The 22083-nt window shown below is 39.5% G+C and overlaps 1 protein-coding gene across 5 annotated transcripts in view; it reads right to left on the bottom strand.

The window, feature by feature from the left end:
* The window catches only part of ldlrad3 (low density lipoprotein receptor class A domain containing 3), a 91056-nt gene that overhangs the window by 41819 nt on the left and 27154 nt on the right, over nucleotides 1-22083 (bottom strand). For 2 of the 5 annotated variants that reach the window (XM_076885620.1, XM_024803369.2), the window contains exons 2-3: nucleotides 12973-13036; nucleotides 11297-11443 (exon numbers count right to left, since the gene is read on the bottom strand). In XM_076885620.1, the coding sequence (XP_076741735.1) occupies nucleotides 11297-11443; nucleotides 12973-12988 (163 nt within the window). In that variant the 5' untranslated portion in view covers nucleotides 12989-13036. Of the gene's footprint in view, nucleotides 1-11296; nucleotides 11444-12972; nucleotides 13037-13377; nucleotides 13464-22083 lie in introns of all 5 variants that reach the window. The other 3 variants (XM_004563399.6, XM_004563401.4, XM_076885621.1) reach the window with 2 other exon arrangements.

Genomic DNA, 22083 nt, shown 5'->3' on the forward strand with positions numbered 1-22083 from the left:
GGATGTTATGGCTTATTATCAGAAACATAATCATCTGTAAAAAAAACAGCAAAGTTAGTGGTTTCCAATGGCAACGGGTCACTAGTTCTTACTGGTTATATTCCAAAGTTATCCCAAAGTGTTTAGGGCTATCCATTTTAAACAGATGCATCCTAATTAAGCATAACCGACTGGACAGTGCAAATAGAGATCCAATAGTAACGGAATATTTTCAGTTGCCCAAGTCAGTCATCTGATTTCAACCTGATCTACAAGACATTTCACTTGGTAAACAGGTAAAACTAAGGGGAAATTAACCCATGATCAAACAATAACCAAAGACGGATGCAGGAAAAGGTTCAGCAAAACATCACAATGGAGAAAAACTCATTTTGGTGACATCCATGGTTCCTTGGCTTGATAGTCATTGCCTCTAAAAGATTTCTTCAAAGTATTAAAAAATAACAGCTTATGTATGATCATGATAATTTAAAAGCTGACAGTCTGTATTTCATTTGCATTTGTTCCTTTTCATATCTACTGCAGTTAAAAATTGTCATTGTCCAAAAATGTCAAGACCTAACTTTATACCTGCGTGTTCTAACATTCAAAGACACACAGCCATTCAATATTATATAATGTTCAAACAGTTGCTTACGGATAAAGAATCATTAAAGGTAGCCCATTTTGTTCTGCATTGCTAATACTCCCATTTCCACAATTATGACACATAATGGGTAAGATCTTGACCAAAGAGTACTGATAAGAGGAGAGAAAAAAAATCAGTTAATGACAAAGAAAGTAAATCGTGTGGGAGAGGGTTTGTATGGATTCTGCCATTGATCAGCCTAAGCAGGCCATGGGCCTTATCTCTCAGGACAGCCCTGAGACTGAGTGAAGAGCTTGCAGAACATCAATGCCTGGCAACCTCAGTTAAGCACCAAGCCCTAGCTTTTTACCTCAAACTCATTGATCTTCCCTGGCAGAAGAAGAAAAGCAAGATAACAGGTAGATACAAGCAAAGACATCAGAAAAGACCCTGCAAAGTTACTGTAGAAGTCGGATTCCAACCAGGAAATACACACACACACACATTGCTGCAAGAGAACCATGGTTGCTATATTTACAGTTTGCATTACTGAGTTATATTATTATAAAATACAATGTTTCAGACTTGTGTTTCCCTATTCGAGACTTTAAAAAAAAAAATTACCTACTGGATGCATTTTTCCCTTCCAATAATAAGCATTTAAGTAAAGCTGGCATTTGGAAATCTGGCTTCTAATCAGAGCTGCTCTCATTGTAACAGTATTTACTAAAGACAGAGAAAAGAAAATCTAAGAATTACAACTAAGACATTGTTATGATGCTTTGGTAAATAACAGAGACGCATGCCAGTGAGGAAGTAGCATGATACATTTTATGAACACTTGGAAACAACAGAAGGATGGAGCAACCCACACATACAAACACACAGGGAGGAGGAAGTGAGTGGGCATGCTAGAAATGTCAAAGAAAGCCACCAAACCTTCTATGTGTTTTGTTTCCGTGTTGAATGCGGTGGGTAGAATTGGCTCGCTCATAGGCTGGCAATGTGCTGCTTCAAATGCCAGGGGTGCACATTTTTCCCTCTACAATTTATTGCGGTAGCCTGATTTATGAGCTCTTTCAAGCTGTGGCGATTATGTGTAGCAGCACGGAGGGCAAGGCGCAATAACCACAAAGCTTTGGAGCACCCATCTCCAGGATGAAATGTAATCCTCTGGATGCGGGAGGAAGCTGGGATAGTGCCCGATCTATGTGTCTATAGTCTGGGAAACCTTTGTTTACCTGGCCAGCAGAGTCCCTAAACACCCAAATCTCATTTTGTGCAGCATATCACATTCATAAAAGTCTTCTTCTGTAGCTTTCAGGGATATTAAAAGATTAGTAATAAAACAAAAACACGCGCTCCCGCTGGGGGTTAAAGTGAGATTCTGCTGGCCACAAACAAAGGAAACATAATCCTTTGTTATCTATTTGTATTCATTTACACTGGTGTTTCTTCTTTTACCAATTTTCTTTTCTATTTCTATACATAAGAAAGAAATGTTATTGCTCTGAGATTCATGTGAATCCTAATTACCACTTATCCAGCTGGCTAGGATTCTTCCGACCCAGCGTCTGTGCACAAAATTAACTTAAAAGTCACATCAAGGGCAAGCTTATGAAGGGGAATTGGTGGGTGGGACAAACACAGCTGGCTGGACAGATATAGCTAATGTGCTTAGCTGTGTTTTTGGGTTGCATATCACCATAGCCTAAGCCAAGCTGTTTATGAAGCAAAAATGCAAAAACTTAATTAGACACATCAAACTAGAGTGGAAGAGATGGCAACACAAAACCATATATCCCGGGCATTAGCAGTTCAACTTTAAATACCGCTGCTGATCCAGGTAATGCTGATTGATTTCAGGTCCTCTGCTACACTCTTCAATTTACATTGTATAAGCATCGATTTCATCCTGCCTTCATCCCTTCTGTCATCACTGTTTACTGCTTTACTTTTGTGCCAAATTTTCTCTCGCTCCTCTAAGCCTTTGTAGAAGTTTGTTTACGAAAAGCAGACAGGGCGTTCGGTGGCTTCCAAACTTAGTTCCAGTGTTCAGCTGAGCAGCACAAATGAAAACGAATGGGGTAAGCAGTCGAGCAGATTTCGTGAAGTAAGACTACCACTTGCAGAAAAACATGCCTGGTTCACACTGAAGCTCACAGGTGGAGGACACACAAACACAGGCACAAAAAAACAAACATGTCTCTGTTTTTTGTTGTCTGATATATGCAATTGCACATAACGCTTGACATTTTTATTAAAAAGTATACTTCTGCTAATCACCTATGTGACAACTGTCTTTTAATTTTAACTTAAAGGTAAATAAATAAAAGAACACTTGTTTTTTCCCCCTTTTTCATAATCTACAGGTTAATCGTAGTTCAAATCCTGACCTGGATTTGTAGTACCGTGGCATATTTTGTACTTAAATCATTGGATGATACAACAGAAACTGAAACAGAGCACTGCTCTTTATATTTACCTCCCCTGTGGCTTCACTGTTCATGTCGAGTGGAATCCGACAACCCTGTTGGCGATGGCATGCTTTTGCTCTTCCCCCGGTGTGCGCCTCTATGCCCTTAAATTATTCTCCCCTGATTGGTTCTTCAGAGAACAGAATGTTCAGCTCAGGTAGTCGCAGCCATGATGGGCATGCATGACTGACAGAGTAAGGAGAAGGACTCGCTGAAGAGACTAACAAGAAGGAAAACACTTGGAGTGAGGAGAGAACAGAAACTAAGAGTAGAAAAGACTGATGACTTCAAAGGTTTCTCTGACCTTGCAGAGTATTTCTGAAAGGAAGAAATCAATAGGTAATGGAGTCAGGGTGCAAGCAAAAAGTGCATGGGTAGTTCCAGTGCAGTGGGCCTAGGGATCAAAATAATCCCTACATTGCACTGTACATTTCACTGTCTAAGCCCTGCACACTCTTTTGTACAATACAATAGCACTCCGTGAGGGGCACTGCAACATTATAGAGCTGCCTTCATCTTAAGTGTTTACGGACCAATGGTGTTCTGCAAAGCCATCAAACTTTGTGCTAGATGGGATAGCGAGAACGGCTCGTATACCACACAGCGAAGGCGTGTGTAAAATATCAGTGATATTTCAACAAATTCCAATAAAGGGAAGAGAAGCAAGGGCATATGGTGAAAAAGCAGCGCACGATCTGTCAGATAATAACGCTGCTGCAATATTCATCATAGAAAGCAACATACTGCTAAAATTGGCTCGTTTGAACTGATAGTGTCCAACAATGTGTTCTAAAATGACAAGACAGCATTTCTTATTCCTTTGAAGCATCAGCAGCAATCATTTTGGCTCATTTGTGAAAATCGATGGAACAAGGATAGCGTTCAGTCGAAAGTGAACAAAGAGTCAGAGAAGAAGAAAGACACGGCACCAGAGTGAAAGACTTCATGCAGGAACCTAATAAATACTTCAGCCCCGTTCCTTGGTATCAACTACACCAGCTTATTGATTAATCAACCATTAAGCTCATGGAATCCACCAGACTCTGACCCATTAAACCTTTGTCTGTTTTCCATCTTCCAAATTCTTTATATTTTAATATTTTATTTCTCATTTCTTTTTCATCGGGTAGGCTGATACCAAGACCGACCCCTCTCGGGATGCATGATATTTATATTGGAAACCAAACTGAATATTTGTGACTACAGATTTCTCAAAGTCATTCTAGAACCAAGACTTGACACTCCAAAGCCCACTTTATTCTTCTTCTTCCTTCTTCTTCTTAGTTTAATTTTTGATACTAGGCCATGCCTGAAACACCTGGCTACCCAAGAGGTAGCCTGCTCCTCAATTTGAACATTTCAAAACAGAAGACTGCTGGCTCTAATCCAAGTCCCTCCCACATGACACCCTCTGGAGGAAGCTCATTCCCACTGCTTATATCTGCAATCTTATTTTTTTGTCACTAGCCAGAACTTGTGACCACAGGTGAGGGTAGGAATGTAGACTGATCTATGAATTGACAGCTTCACTGTCACACTACAGAAGATTGGTACAGCATTCCAATTACTAAAGAAGCTGCACAAATCTATCTGTTACACTCACTCTCAACTCTTCCCTCACTCGTAAATAAGACCTCAGAATGCTCCTCCTCTTGAGGCATCAACTTGTTCCCGACCTAGAGTGGACACTCCACCTTTGTCCAGCTAAGAACCGTGGCCTCAGAATCGGGGGTGCTAAATCTTGTTCCTGACACTTCATGATGAAGTCAAGAAAACCACATTATTTGTGAGAAGCAGAGTCAAAATCCTGAGACCCGAAAACCACCTCCTTCGGCTAGGCCTAGAAATTCCCCCCTTAATTATTATGAAAAAAATCTGTGACAAAGGGGAGAGCGGTGGACCTGAGCACCCACTGGGAATGAGTCTGATTTATTGCTGGCAATGCAAACCGAGCTCTAGCTTGTCCAGGGAGAGGAAACGATTCAAAGCAACTGAAGCTAAACACAAACAACAGGCAGTTATAGCACACAGTTTACCTCATGCTATGCTCAGGACATGCTGGCATGTGACAGGAGGAGCAAACAGTTTCTACCTTCCCGTTTGTAATTCGGGAGCAGAGGTAACACCTTTTTCAGGCCAAGCACTGCAGTCACATCAGCAGGTGGAGTTTTCCTCCAGGCAATGTTACAGCAATGATGGGCTTGTTCTTGAAACTATATGATTGAGGACTCATGAAAAAAAAAACAAAACAACTAAATAAATACATTAATTTATTAATACTGCATAGGCAGAATTTTGCTTTTGACTGGGGTCAAAACATTTGTAACTCCAATAACCACTAAGACATCACTAGGAACAAACTGATTGGCAATTCATAAAAAAGGTGAAATGACAGAAAAAAAACCTGATATTTTGAGTAGATGTGATATCAAATATACTTTAATATATATATTAAAAGCAGTGTGGAGCTAGAAAAACTGTATTGTGAATCACCAGTCCGATGTGGGAAAAATGTTGCATGTTGCATTGTCCATGTCGCATTAAGAGTTACTATTATTAGCACTGCACAGGTAGGCGTGTACATGTAGCTCCTGTTCTAGTTGACTTTAGCATACAGACTGTAGTAGCCGGAGAATCGATCCACCAGCCTTCCAGTTGGCAGACAACCCACTTAGCCACTTACCTTAGTCACAGAAAGGATTTCTTACACAAGTTCCAACAATTTGTTTGCAATAGTTTGTGACGTGATTGTGATTTATGGCAAACAGAGGTCAGGTGAGCTCAACTGATGGTGAAGTAAAAGCACCATTTCATTTCTGTTGGCTTTGCTCTCCCATCTGTTGTTAAGCCTTTAATTACATTTGCAGTAATAAAACAACATTTACATTTTGCTTTACAATATTAGGAAACTATTTAAACTAAGCTCGATCTTGGCTTAAGCATCATAAACAAGTAATTGGCACATAAATCATTCACACTATTAATAACTGAAGTCACCTGTATATCCTTCTAGTCTGTCCTCATAAATTAAACACACACAAACGAGCCACATACAGTATAAAAACACTGTCATGTAAAGCTGGGAGCATTTGCCCAACTTTACATTGCTCTTGTGTTAAAATTAGGCAAACTGGTCACTTTTCTTATCGTGTAAACACACACAGTCCTAATCTTAGCCAAACCTTATATACCCACGAAGAGTTTGGTAAAGAACCATTCTGTGTCAGGAATCTTTGTAGAGACAATCAACCCTACTGATGTGGAGAGCTTTGTTGCTGATGAGCGTTTAGTGGTTCTTTTGAACTCGGGGATGTCATTAGTATTTTGTGCGAAGGCCAGTACACACAAAAAACAAAACAAAAAACAAACAACAGCACTATTGATGTTGGTCCCGGCTTTAATATTCATTTAATCCAATAAACTGAGGAGTTTATTTTGCTCCTAAATGTTATGAAGATCAAAGTGGATCAATAAAAAGTGGAACAAGAATTTCAAACTTGAAATAGTGATTTTTACACTGTTAATAGAGTCTTAATAGAGACTTCAATAGCAGACCACGTGTGAGGCTACAGTTCACAAGTAAAAGTTTCAAGCATGTCTGGAATAACAGACAGATTTAAGTTAATATTGTTTAAAGATGTCAAACACATCTGCTGCTAAATGTAAGGTATAAACCAAGCTTTACTGATTGGCATGACAAATGAATGGTATTGTAGCTCAGCTCAGTTAGCTGTAGTAATAGCCCTTTTGGTTTTTACAGTAACTGTTGGCTTGTGTACTCTGTTTCACATTAAACAACTTCTGAATAGCTCCCTGATTTTATTATTTATTTTTGGGCAGAAGTTCTAGTGAAGTGTTTTCCCCCCTCATAGCTTGATTTTAATTGACCCACTGTGCAACAATTACAAATGTTCAAGATCAAGTTCAAGCAGTGAAGAGTTATCAGAGTTATCGCCCTAATTAAAGGCATGCTGCCATGCAAACCGCTTGAGTTTAAGCATTGAATTAGGAGATGCGCAGCCTTTCGGTATGGCCAGTGGCCTTCCTGTTGGGCCCTGTAGTTCAAAGCAGCATAGAAGTTTCAGAGAAGTTTGTGAGTGCAGAGTTCGGAATATGTGAACTCTCCCACACAGAGAGGCCAGAGCCTCAGCCTGCAGGGCCACTAGTTCAGAACAATCATTGCTTTGAAATGCACTTCTCCGTCTTTTCTCTTTCTCCTAACTACATTTCTGTGTCTGCGTCTTTGATTCTACACTTCTTGCGTTCTAAATCACGTCCACTCACCCTTTTGGCCCTGCTATGTATCCGTCCTCTCTCGTCTACTCATGTCCTGTCCAGACAAGGGCAAAGAGGCTAATCCTGGCTCTGAAGCCCAGTGAGCTCAGTCAGCTCTCCTCCTTCTCTCGTCTGTCAGCATCCATTTCGTCTAACACTCTCCCGGGCTGGCGCTATGGACACCAGAGAGCAGGATGGTACTTCTGACCTCTTTGTGTGAGGAATTATTCAACAGCCTGCCTCTGAATCTCAGTTTAAAGACCCCTTTAATCTGCCGACATACATATATACACAAGCACTGCCCATAGATGGCAGATCCCCAGGACTGAATAACTGCAAAAAAGAGACAAATTACAAATGACATGTTTTAATCTAAAATGTAATTAATTTAATGTACAGCAAAGTAGAGGTTGCACTCCAGGAGAAAAAAGGCTCGATCAAAACAATACTTTGGGGGGTCCTGGCCTCAACTAGTGAGGCGGAAATACAATAAGATTCATCTTAAATGAAATAAGACTCAGGCTGGAGATATTGCCTTTTTCCCTCAGCCAAAACTGTTATTTAAGAGCCAGCAAAAAGTATTTACACAAATCCAGTTGACCATTGTGCTACAGGGGACTGGAAGAACAAACAAACAGCAGAGGAGCAGTGGGGTTTGGGAGGAACACAGGAGTGGCTTTACAATTCCTGGGCTGACAGCTGTGACATAATGAGATATATCTACAAATAAATAAAGGATTGAGAAAAGAACATGCAAATGCAAATGCGAACCGTCTAACTGGTATCAACACTGGAATAAAATGTAACCAGGTCAATAAATAAGGCAGAAAGAAGTTTATTTTGGAAGCAAAACAACTGCTGGCAAAAAAATCAAACTCTCCTAGAAAATGTCGTCCTAAGTTCATGTGTAGGTGGATCCATCTTCCAAAATAGTTTTTTTTTTTCTTACTGATTGGACCACTGCACACCAGCATGAGTGTATACGCTTGTGTTTTTAAAAACTATGTTCATGTTTTATGTTGAAGATATCAGAACGAGTTGAGACTGATTTGTTGTCTCTTGTGTTTCCCATTAGCTACATGGTGTTCAAAAATAAAATGCTCATTAATGAGACACCAGGGGGATGTCCCCACATATGACCTTTACCTCAGGTACAGGATAAGTATTCCTTGGTGAGAGACTTCAGCACAATCTGTTGGCTAAAGAGCAGGGGCTTATGCGGGATCTACTTTCTGAGTACAGCTGTCTTCTGCAAATGAATGAGATAAAAATAGGCACTCCTCTGCGGCACAAAAAAAAAATGTAACAGAGAATTTTATATGGTCACACATATGGCAAAAATAAACACAACACAAAGTCACCAAATATATGCATGCCTGCAAAGCACAATCTTTCCATGCTTATGAGGCACACAAAGAAGAGAATTGAATTGTTTTGTTGTTCTTTCTTAATCCACTAGTGTGATACTTAAAATGGGCCAAGAGACGGAAATGATGTAGACATCGACACGTATCAACAATTAAAGCGTGTATTTATGGAAACCTTTTGACAAAAGCCATCTGCTCACATTACAGATGGAAGGAAATTTAATATCCAGTAGTAGTCAACACTGCTCTGCCTCCATGGTAATGACTATGAGTGCAAAGGGCAGCGGATGGACACTGGACACCCTAGAGATTTATGATACTATAAATATAAAGAAAGCAAGCCTTGCAGCAATCATTTGTAATGATAGTAATATTTAGAATGTGTTTTTCTGAGAAGTATGCTCTCAAAAAAAACTACCCTTATGTCTCAATGACAGAAGGAAAGCAAACAGAGTCAACAAACCTACCACATATACCCATAACTGAGTTTATTTGTGTTTTCTTAGAGGGGGTGTCTAATTATAAGTCAACCTGCAGAGAATGCATAGCTGCAGTCACAAAGTTTCCAGGCACTGTGTTCTCCTTAGATAATACACATCCTGACAGAAGTCTTGCTGAAGCCACAATAATGAGTCCCCCTTTTTGCCCCCTCTCTTTCTCTTACTCCCTTGTTTCCGATCCCTCCATCTGTCTGTCTGTCTCTGCAGAGCCCCTAATGGAGCCAGAAGTTTGTCTGGGGATTTCGGGAAGCAGTCGCCAGAGATACCAAACGACAACTAGCCATCTACTTGAGAATAATAAGGCCCACTTATGCCAGAGCAGATAATGTAGATGTCTACAGCAAACACAAATAGCGCTCTGACAGCCCAAGCAGGATGAGCGTGATGCCTTGTGATAACTAGTTTTAATCTTTAGCAGTACATTGTACATACAGTACATGTTATGTCAGCGAGAGACACCGCGTGCACTATATACATTCAGTTTATGTTGGCAGTTCAGTGATCTGCTTTCTTGAGAATGCAGCAAGGAAGTTAACTGAATTCAAACTCCAATCACAAACACAGTGGGGCGTCTCATTCCTTTTGTGTTGTGCCAAAGTTTAAAATTGTTTGCAGATATGGATATACTGCTTCTCGTTATAAATGACATGTATTTGAGGAAAAGCACCAATGCAGACGCCTCCATTCACTTGCAAGAGAATTTTCTGAGCTAACAAGTTATGCTAGTCTAACCCTGATCATAAACAGCTCATGTTATCCTCATCTGTTATCTCATTTAGAGGCTACCAGACATTCCTCAAATATTTTTTCCCCCCCATTTAATTTGTCAGTTTTGTCATGTTTAAAATAAAAACAACTGCAACTATAGCACTAATTGCATGTTGTTGGAGTGAAAGTGGCTGACCAGAATGATATAGAGGCTGTATTATACTGGAAGTATCTGATACTTCATATGCATAAATGATAGTATTCCATGTCTGACAGTTGTTGACAGATTAAGGTCAGTGAGCGATGAGAATCTGAACGTATAGTCGTCTATTAATGCAACAGTCTTTCTTTAAGTTAAAGGGCGTCACAAGCAAAAGGTATACAAAAAAAGGTTAGTGTATACAATAAAATTCCCTATGAATATACATCTTAGATTTCCAAGTCATTCCAAATTAAGACAACCAATAACCTATACAGTAAGTTTACCGACTGTAGTGTGACAGTGTGTGTGTGTGCTTGTATGCCAGGGAGCACACCTTTGTCAAGAGTCGTCTGCCTTTTCCCTGAGCTGCTAAGAAGAGAACAGTGAGAGAAGTGACTGTTCGAGGAGGAAAAAACAAAGAATGGAGGGCAGACCATATGTTTTGTTTTTGTTTTCTAACTGGGGAGAATTAGCAGGGTTAGGAAAAACAAAACCAAAAAAAGATTTAAGAGGAGGTTTATTGCTTGCTAAATGAAAACAGGCATCTGCAAAGCAAATTACAAGCCAAAAGCCAAAAATGATCAGATGAGATAAACTGGGATGGTGCACAGAGACGACTGAAAACGGGAGGGCGAGACATTCAGAGAGATGAACATATTGGGAGATGAGGGATTCTATTTGGTGTGGCAGCTCCTCAAAGTCGATCTTCATCAGCAATCCCATCTTTGTGTGAGCTCTGGCTGAGATGGGCGGGAGAAAAGGAGGAGCTACAGACCAGAAAGATCAAAGCCAACTAAAACTGTGGATCAAAACCAAACTATTACTCTAGTGTTACAGTAGAATTATGCATGCGCCACTATTTGTGCGCACAGAAGTAATCGGCCTTTGCTTTGATGGTATTAAATTTCATCCTGGTGCTAAACTGAGGCCAAGGGTCTGGAAGAAAAAGAGGAAGGCTGTGCACTGAGGGGAGAGTGATTTGAGGATTGAGGAGGGAAGTTCATTTAAGTTGGCAGAGAATTCGTTTTAAGTGGCCCTTGTGGCTCTTTGGACGGGGATGTCAGAAGAAGTACAACTGCTGGATCGCAAAAAGAGTTCAGGAGCTGTGAAGACTTGATGTAACTCTAAATAATCAATTTGGCTTCAACTGTAAAGGCGGATCTAGTCGTTAAAAAGGGATTTATTAATGACGAACTTACGACAGCCTTTCTCGTCACTTTTGTCAAAGCAGTCGGGCAGTCCATTACACTGCCGCCCGCCTGGGACACACTTGCCATCGCCACACATGAAGATTCCAGGGATGTTGCAGTCCGTGGTGAAGTTATTCCCTGGAAGCAGCTGGCTCTCTGTTGATAAACAAGAGAAACAGAGGAGAGGACAGACTATTACAAACTCGCTCTGTAAAGAAATCAAACAGGTAGAGCGATTGCATTACAGCGATACTCATCACCAGAGTCAAAATGGAAATCTGTTATTATCTCCATTGTCTAAAGACAGAAAAATATTAAAGGCAGCGGCTCTATTTAAAAAGCCGTATCAATCTATGAGCAAATAAACAGAGGAAGATCTCATGAATACAAAAGCGGTCTAGGTCATTCAGTGTTAATAGTATTGTGGGTGAAAATCACGATAGGGAAGATAAAGATACAAACATCAAAGAACACTAATATACAAACAGAGCACATATTTCACCCTAGACTTACACAGATGCACCGATACACACGCGCAGAACAAAAATAAGCACACCGTCGGCACAGTAATCATGAGGCCGGAACAAGTTTGGGGCATTTCTACTGGACGCAGTGCAGCTGCGGCATAATGGGCTGGAATGTGAGACACGGCCTTTTGGCTGAGGTTTGACACTATGTGGTGAGCAGTTTAGCTCGCAAACAAAGCTATGTGGCAGTAATAAGGCGTCTCGGACAGACCGCGGAACACTTTTATGCTGCAGTGCTAAAACGGGTTCAGCTGCTGTGAAAACGTATGGACCTTTGCATCTTAAATGGCAGTGTGGCTTACCAGAACAATGACTGATGGAGTCCTCAGCTCAAATGACTCCAATTGTGAAGTGCAGCGATGTGAAAATGTAATTATTATTTACCGTGCTCTTTCGGTTCTTTTTCTTTTTTAATTTATTTTCATGACTGAAATGAATAAAATGGAGGGATATATTGATACATGAATGACCTGCACAGTACTACACAAACTCTTAAGTCCTTAGTTTTTTTCATATTTGTTTTCATGAAGCCAGTAATTTTTTAAAGTGGTTTTATGCAATAGTTCTCCAGGCTTTCCAACAGTCTTTTTACACTGGCGGGTTTTTGCTCATTTCCAGTTTAATTGTTGTACCCGACCATTTTCAGAGGAATGTTGTTGTTTTTTATATATTCTATTGTTAAACCATTTATCACTGACTTACCCGAGCATACAAAGCAAATCTAACCCAACAGATGACCCAGTGTTTTGTCTACACATGACAGAAAACTTAAAGCACCAATTTTAAATGGCATATTTGTTACTAGCAGTGTGTTGCAAAAACATATCAACTGTTCCAATTTCTTTAGTTGAATCTATGAAAATGCCAAATATAGCTCGACATCTTATATTTTTACAGCCATAAAATAGAATTTTGCATCAACAAGGTGATTCCCAAAGTGCTTTTAGCTTTAAAAAACAAAACAAAACTGGTATATCTTGGTCAGGTGTGGTGTGCAGTGTATGCTTAAAGAAAACAGACAAGTAGGGGACAAAAACAGGTCAGAACCCCCCCCCCCCGCAAAAACTAAACGATCTGCAGCGGATGAACAGTATCTGTCACGCCCTTAAGAGAAAACCCCGCAAAGACCTGACACACGACCTGAGAGATTCATCTAACCTTTCAGTTGATCCATCTGCTGTTCAGTGAAGCCTCATTAGAGATGGTCTCAGTGGAAGGGAGGCTATCGTGAACATGAAAGGAAACAGGGAGAAAAGGTTGAGGTATGCCAAATTACACCATAACCTGACTTAAATAAGTGGAAACAGGTCTGATGGAGTGATGAATCCAAATTTGACATTTCTGGTTCAAATTGTCAGCAGGAGGAAGTCAGGAGAGAGCTACAACAGTGAGTGTCTAGAGCCATCTGTAAAACACGACAGGAGCTCTGTCATGGTTTGGGGCTGCATTTCAGACAGTTGAGTTGGAGATCTTGTCAAAATTGACGGAGTTTAGATTAGATTAGATTAGATAGTTATGAATGGAGTTAGATTTTGATCCACTGTGCAACACCATGTGTAATACCATGGAAATCTGGAAAGCAACGGATTGGCAACGGATTCCTTTTTCAGCACGATCCCAAACACACTGCCAGTGCAATCAAAGCATACCTGGATAGAAAAAACACACAATGGAACACTATCAGTCATGAACTTGGCCCTCCTCCGGAGCCTGGACGTCAATATTATTAAAGCAGTGTGGGATCAGCTTGAACAGAACTGAACAAAAGGCAGCCAACATCCAACGAAGAGCTTTGAACGCCCTTCAAGGAGCCGACAGAACCACTGACTGCTTAAAGAAATTACAACAAAGCTTAAAAGAGCCTAAAATAGTTCAGGCTGTACTAAAGAACTCAGCTGGTCATACCAAATATTGACTTTTTTTAAGCTCAAGAATTCAGCACAATACTTAATATATGTAGGTACCTGCAGCTTTTTTTTTTTATTTTGTTTGACATTAAATATTTATAACAAAAGACAGTGATGGATGTCTAAATGTCCTTCTCAACAAAATCTGAAAATGAGAAAAGGGATAAAAATGTTAAATGCAGAATAGTAATGACAAATATGAAAACCTCTAAAATGCTTGGATGGATACAGATCATAGATATCGCTCTGTATTTATGTTCAGATGCCGCTTCTATTTGTTCAGTCCTTTAAAATAATCCAGTTAAATGAATTCCCTTTCTCCAGCAGTGACACTGTTCATTTTCCTCAAATAAACCATTACAGGGACACATTCTCAATGAAGTAATCTTCATTACCACAAAATCCACTGCACCCCACTTCAAATAAAAACCTCTAAACTGGAAATGAAAAACATCGCCGTGATTATCTTTTTGTCAAACAACCTTTCCAAAAAACAAAATAAATAACAGGCTTACTCTTAGCAGCTTCAGCTGAGTGGTGTGATATTTCAGTTTCCACTTCTCTCAACTTCAACATATAAACATTAAGGCTGGTTTGATATAAGAACAATGAGTCATCTCTTCTCTTATCTTGAGTCGCTTCAATGATGTTTCAGTATCAAGTGAAAAAAAAAATCCAGCTTAACTTCAGGCATAGAGATGGTGCAGAGATAGCAGTCGCACATTAGTGTTAACTTATAGCTCGCCTTCAAGGAGACACTTTCAATTTCAAGTTGCAATCAGCTTACATACAAAGCTACTCACACACTGTTCAACCTTTGACCCTCATCAACACCAGCTGGCTTATTTGCCCATGTTAACTTGCAGGAAACAAAAAGGGTGAAGACGATATTTTACAAATTAACAGATCAGATCGAGCTGCAGTCAATAAATACATGCCTTGGAAAATTTCCTTATACATTTTAGAGCCGATAAGAAGATAAAGCCTATCTGATTAAAATATTTATAACATAACCATCGTCAATAATCAACTTATTATAAACCTGATGCAGCATTTATGCCATCTGCTAATTAACTATGCTTCGAATATAACTTATAAGACTAAAATATGTTCAGGTCACTTTCAAAATGTAAATATTACATCTCACTCGTTTTATCTGACCAATTCTTCACAATGAAGGCACAATGTGCACACTGACAACAGTATACTCTTTAGCAAAGGGATCAAAATGGGATTTGGCAGGTAAGGGAACCTTAAGTTCTGGTGTAGCACTGCAGTGGGGGAAGTGATTCACCTCAAAAGGACTGATCTGATTTGTTGAGTTAAATAGAGTTAGCCATATATTATATAAGCAGATGTTACACGAGCTATCATGGCTGCTGTCCAAATGCTAGATAAAGGTGGGAATTGGCAAGTAATCCTTAAGAGCACCATCAGCTTAAATTTAAATTAATGACTGCTACCCCTGACCTAACAGTGGGCATGGCACCAGTCCAACATGGGCCATTATGTCCTAATGGTGTTTCTTGCCAGGTCTGCAGCTCTTTTTGAAATTCTTCATTCCATATTTAGACTACACCCAATATTAACAAAGAATAACATAGCGTGAACGGCAAAACAGGAGGACAGAAGTAAATAGAAACAGAAGTTTTCAAAAATGTGAAATCATTTCACGCAAAACAGACAAAGTTGAATGCAGACTGTGCAAAGCAGCGCTTTCCTTCCATGAAAGCACTACTGCGGTGCACACGCATTTAAAACACCGACACTGTGGAGCTGTGATGTCAACTCTGGGTGGGTCAGCTTTAGAGAATTAGTTGGTGTGTCGCACTGATACCTTGTTTATGTTAGCTTCCCTGGCAGAAACTTCTCATGGTTGATGCTTGCTGAGTGAACACAATTTCAGTTTTGTTAGCTAATGAGTGAAATGTGATAGTAAACCATTAAACTGGAGTAGCTACACAGTCTCCTAGTTTGTTTGTTTTTTTCTTCTCACATTAATATTAGCGTTTATTCTGAATAGTAAACCCTTTTCAACAACAGGGTGATATTCACAGGTGGGCAGACTTGCACAGGTGAGGTACTGGAGCCTAGAACAGGAGGTTTGCCCACAGGAAGAGGAGATAAGAATTATTGAAATAATCATTAACTAATCAACTAATTAGAAAAACCTGGCAAACTGGTCGACTACCATTCATTCGTTTCATGTAATCATGCACGGACTTGTAAAAACGATCGGCGAAAGGCTCAGCCTATCATCGACAGTCGATATATTCGTCCAATCGCCCAACCTTACCATTCACATAGATACAGAAATTTGTAGCAGACAGTGTGTCTACATATTACCTATGCTACAGTAATTATGAGACTACCACAATACATGGATACAAAGTATCCAATTGAATCTCTACATATTAATCTGTCCAGTACCGTCACACAACTTTTGAAACAAAAAATTATCATTTTATCATTTCACAAAATTAAAGAAGATAGTTTCAGTGACACGTTATGAACAATGTCTGCTTTAGTTAACTCTGAAAAGAATGAGGACATCACATTTTATTAAATGTCAATTCCTGAGCAGTTCTTGACTTTCAGTTCTTACCTAATCTCTCACAATCCTAGTATATTTCTTACACATTTCTCAGAGCTGTTTCTTTCTTCTGCCACTGAACTACAGCAACTGCATCAACACATCGACTGCAAGACACACTGAGTGTCGAACTGCACAGAAACAGCTTGTGCGCGTGCGTTTGGTAATGTCTGTTGAGCTGTTTGAAACGTTCCATTTGAAATTACTTTCTACTTTGAAAAAAGTAACTTTAGCTGATCCTGAAGTGCTGTGACTGCAGCTTTTTTGGCATCTGCAGCATGACAGGAATGAGACAGAAAAAAGAATGTGCATAGTGTGCATCAGGGACTGTGGGGCGGTATTACTTTCTGCATTGTTATCTTCATCGTGGCACCAGCTGCAGGGAACGCCAGCCTGCAGCACATGAAAATGAACTTGCTTGAAGTAATTATGTATTGTAATTGAAGGTGATGGAAGGCCATTCAAGCTTGTTCCAGTACACTAACCTCTGCTTCAGAAGCTTATTTTTCATCAGACTTTTTAAATATAGTGCCAAATCACAACAACGGTCATCTCGGAGGTTTTATACTGTTCAGTAAATGTCTTTCAATATGACAGAAAAGAACGCAAACAATTCCCTATGAGGATTTGGCGACACTGGGGAGACAATTAAATACGAACCTGTTACAGAGCTGTGAGTATTCACAGACCAAACACCGCACAAAGAAGCGTGATTAGGGCAACACATTGTTGACAACCCAGAAATGTCCATTCAGAGCCCCACAGAACAAGTGTAGGCGAGAACCATATAAAATGACTTCAAAGAGCTGACGGAGATACACTGGGTTAATTGGAAAGCTGCTTTGGGAGCACAAGAGGACAGGAAAAGGACTGTCTCTCATATATGTGTATGTGTGTCTGCGTGGGTGTGTTTGAGGAGTGACCAATAAGAGTGAAAAAAAAAAGAAGAAGAAACAGTTGATGGACAGCTCGTCTTTTCCCACGAGTGTAACACTGCCAGTAGCAAACCTTTTGCAGTACTTCTTGCAACAAGCTTGTGATGAATCCATCTTTTGGCAAGCCTCTTATCCCAATGCCCCTGTCATTCTGTCAATTCAGTAATAAGCCTCAATACTTGTTCGCCACTGAGGTAATGAACAAAAACCCACCTCATTACCGCAGAAAGTGTAGCTATACAGGTCATTACAGATGGCACTACAAGAGAAACGAAATAATAACAATTCACTATGCAATAATAATTCACTATGGTACTCTGGGGTTTCTGCAACACTCCCAAGGTGACCTGGGCAGTTTTATTGGAAGCAACTGTGTCGAGCATTTATCCCTTATGCTTTTAACCATTATTTTGTGGACTGCTCAGGGCATTGTGCACAATCCCCTGTGTATGTGTGTGTAACTGTGGTCACACAGTGAGTGTGCGAGGGAGAACAGGAGGAGATAAGGCAGGGATGAACCTGGAAGTGTAGACCAATTACTCTGAGTAAATATTGACTACACCATCCTTTCCTCTGCACACCCACCGTCTGCATCCCATCTTTTCTCACCCTTCAGCAACCCTGTGTCTACTAAGGCCCCATTTAAACTGTTAAATCATAGAGTGTAGAGACATCAGCTGGATACTCCCCCCCCCCCCTTTTTTTAAAATTTTTTTTTTTTAATTAGCATGTACATTTTTAGTTTGTGCTACTTTCACAAAGTTTCAGTGGCTCAATCTGGGTGAAATCTTCCTCTCTCTATTTGTTCAGCTCAGCTTCTGTTGCAGTTATATTGATTGCACCTCTCTTACCTCAATTATAATTTGACATGAAAATGAACTCCCAGCATAAACACAAGCTTCATTTCCCAGCGGTTCTGAATAATACTCAAGTTATTTCTCCACATTGTTTCATGTTAAGTAAGTGATATGCAATATGATGGATGATTTTTTGCAAGATTATATACAAAAGGTGTAATTACTAGACGCTGGCCGATACAGGATTTTTTTTAACTCCGATACCGAGGATTTTGTGATATTAAAGAACCGATATAGTGGATGATAAAGAGATTGCTCTAACATTTATGCATAGCTATTTATGAGCCCTTAAGGTAATATAAAAATGCAGCTTAAAATGAATCTTGTTTTATTGTTGCAGCAAGTCATGGATTACTCTTTTACACCCTGTCTGACTTGGCTCAGATCAGCTGGTTGTTGTGTTTGTGGTGTTGCCAACAGGGAAGTTTCAAAGTGCCTTTTGGAGGACAAACTATGTAATGTCAACACTCATTACATGGTTGAAGGCTCTTTCCCCCATTTCTTCTATACTTTTTAAAATGTTCATTTATTGGCTATTATAAAATTACATCAGCTTATTGTTCCGTGCATTATAGAAACTAAAATCTAAAAAAATGGTAGATCTTGTTATTAAGAGAATAATTTCTCTGAATTAAGCTGAATTTAAGTGAGCAAGGAGAAACCCGAGCAATTTAAAACTCAATCGTAAAACTGTTAACAGTTTAAAAATATCCAGGTCGTTCACAGTTTGCAGTAAACCACAAAGAAATTTGTGTTTCCACAAAGACGAGAAGATGTTGAACATGGATCCAAATGATGTAGCTTTCATCAGTTGGATTTATAAATCTGGGTTTGGAAAGTTGGGAAATGCTATTAATGTTGACTCTAGGATCTTTAGCGAATAAAAGAAACTCATTTTAAAAAATAACTACCTTTGTTTTTTTTTTTAACCCAAACAGACATTTCTGGGTTGTGTCTGACCTTGAGAAATGCCACAAGTGAGAAAATAAATCAAAGTGATCCCACATGCAAAGAAGATTAAGAATTGCAAATATTGGAATCAAATTGGAAAGATCTGGGAAATATGTAACCACAAAATTTCTTAATAGGTTAGGACTTTAATATTTAGGACCACTGTTACCCATTTAAAGAAAAAAAATCATATGAGTGCACATGGAAAGCTTCCAACTTTCATTCCAAGATGTTCCATGGGTATACTTCATGCATAATGATTCTGGAAATGGCAGTCATGAGACTTTTCAGAGAACTGCTTAGGGTGCCTTAGTTCTCTGAATATGCAAAGGCAGGTCCAACCACCCACATCTGCCTCTGTCTTCCAGGCCTTATGAATATTTTCCAACCAAATGTCAGTATGCTGCCTCGACAATGAACAGCTAATTTGGTAATAAAAAATATATATTACTCTTGACAGTAGCTATTGAAAACGTATTAAACCTTAAAGCATACAGATGACCTCCCTTCACCTATAAGACTCTTCTGGGTGTGTGTATAGACTCTGGGTTGTACAACAGAGATATGTTACTGCAATACTCCACAAGGGTAGACAGGAAAGTACTGTGTAAAGCAGAGTAACACACAACAAGATGCAATAAGGATTAAACCAACACTATATAGGAGCATGTAGCATATAAGTTTTTCTAAAAATTCTGTTTCAAAAAAGATGAAAGGAAAGAAATGAAAGGGGGAGATCAAGATATGACTGGATGTGAGTCATATGGAGCAATTATGAAAGGAAAGAGTACAGGGGTAATAAAAAAAAAAAAGAAGCAGGGAGGTAACCAGTAACATCATTTTCTGTCCTTGGGTTCCCAGTAATATCCACCCTAAGCAAATTCTGTTCTCTGTGCTCTGCACATAAAAGGTCAGTGATATAAATCTGTAGCTGAGGTGACTATTGGCTTGGCTGTTACTTCTCTAACCCCCATCTTCCCCAGCAGCCTTAGATATCTGCCCTGCATTGATTAGCCCTGAATAAAAGGTTGAGCCTCAGATTGAAACAGCACCCGAGAATTGATTGGCCCGACTTTGTAAGCTTGAGTAGCAGTAAGAAATAGTACTATGGGAGAAACATCACAATAAAATGGTTATGGAGGAGAGTTTTTGAGCTTTCCGGACAAAAAAAAATGTCCTCAGAAATAAATCCGCATCAACCACCCCTGAACATAATCTTTTTGTCCACACTACCAACACCATGCTGCTAAAACTATCTCCAGCGAATTATGTGAAATTGTGTCTGAAGCTGTAAAGGAGCATGCCAAGTTACATTACAGACAGATAATGTCAATACAAACATGGGCAGCAAGGGCTGCTTCTGCTGGATGATAAGGGAGGAGTGAATCAATATAGCCCAGCTCGGAATGAAAACTAGCCTTTCAGGTTCAAGAAAAGAAACTTATTTTTCAATTACACACCGCTCTAAATGGGCTAACTACAAGTAGGGGGCTCTCAGACGCAGCAGGGGGTGATTTGGCTGTCTCTTTCATTGTGTGTGTGTCTGTATGTGGCAAAGGGAGACAGATCTTCCCAGAGAAAAGAAGAGATTCTCCATCCTGTTACTTTGGCTCACTGAAGCATCCAGTATAAATAAGTGCAAGTGTAAAGAACCTGGTCTGCATCAATTAAAGGCACCCTATGGACAGACAGACACACACACAGGAAGGGTAGCATAAGCACAGAGCAGCAGAGCAAGCAAAGCAATAATGGTGAGAGATGGAGAAAAGAGCAACCATGCATGAAAATAGACAGCAAGCCGGAATAATATGAAACCAGCTACAATGTAGCCACAGTATCTTTAAGCTGCTGCTTTGCCTTTTTTGGTTTTGCCTCTAAGGATGAATCTACTGTGTGAATCCATTTGTTCCCGGGACGAGTCGCTGACTTCATAACCTGCTGTGTAGTTACTTTATTTGCAGTGTCAGTTGGCAACAAGGGCTAAATGAGCTATTGATAATATCACCGAATGGCAAACTGAGCAAGGACCGCGTCTGATTTAAAGTTAATGTCATTTTGATGTGAAAAGAACACATGGTGAGAAAAAGTCACAAAATGTTCACATTAAGTCATCCACGCTGTGCGCACTCAGTTACTCAGTAACTAAGGGTGATTACCTGAAGAACACAAAAGCAGACTTCAAATGCAATCAGACTTTTAAAAAGTGCTAAAATCAAAAGTTACCAAGCAGAACTCCTACAAGGCAAATAAAACCTGCCTAGCGCTGATGTACTTAAAATAACCAAGAGCCTTTCAATCTATAGATTAGTTACCCTTGAATTTAATGAAATGTATTTTTCTTGTGCTTTTAATACCTTTTTCTGTCTATAGATGATATGTACACCCACTTCACTAAGCCTTTTGATACATCGTTTAATAGAACTTATTGTGCACAGAAATATTGGGGTTATCTGACAATTAATTCCTCATTAAACACACTGCACACTCAAAGTGACAGGTGCTCAGACACTTAACTTTGAGTTCCAAAGTAATTGCAGTAAAATCATTGAGCCAATGTAATAACTCTGTTCCTGACACAGCTGCTAAAGTAAAGAAATTCATGAAAATAAATACCATAAACCACATATAATATTTAGGACAAAAAAGTTTTAAAGAAGCTGTAAGCATGTACTACCTTTTCAATAAACCAAATGCATTTGAACATACTATCAAATTACACTCATCATTAGCAGTTTATCCTGTTTATGCTGATTCTATGGTGTAGCTTGTTTACTTAATAGGCAGCGCATCTCTTTTGTTATAGCTTTTAATGTGTAGCACACTCAAGAAAAACAACTTTCTCACAGGGGAAAACTAGTCTAACAGCTTCAGAGAAACAAAAAAGGAATGTAAGAGGTCAGGACAATTATTTCTAGCTCCAGATTCTTGTGATACACATCACTGATGCACACATACATTCCTCTGTACACACATCTTAAACGGGCATCACCGGATCAAAGAACTAAATATAACTTTGTCCTTAAGTG

The sequence above is a fragment of the Maylandia zebra genome, linkage group LG7 (assembly GCF_041146795.1).
Source record: "Maylandia zebra isolate NMK-2024a linkage group LG7, Mzebra_GT3a, whole genome shotgun sequence".
In the NCBI taxonomy this organism is placed as follows: Eukaryota; Metazoa; Chordata; class Actinopteri; order Cichliformes; family Cichlidae; genus Maylandia; species Maylandia zebra.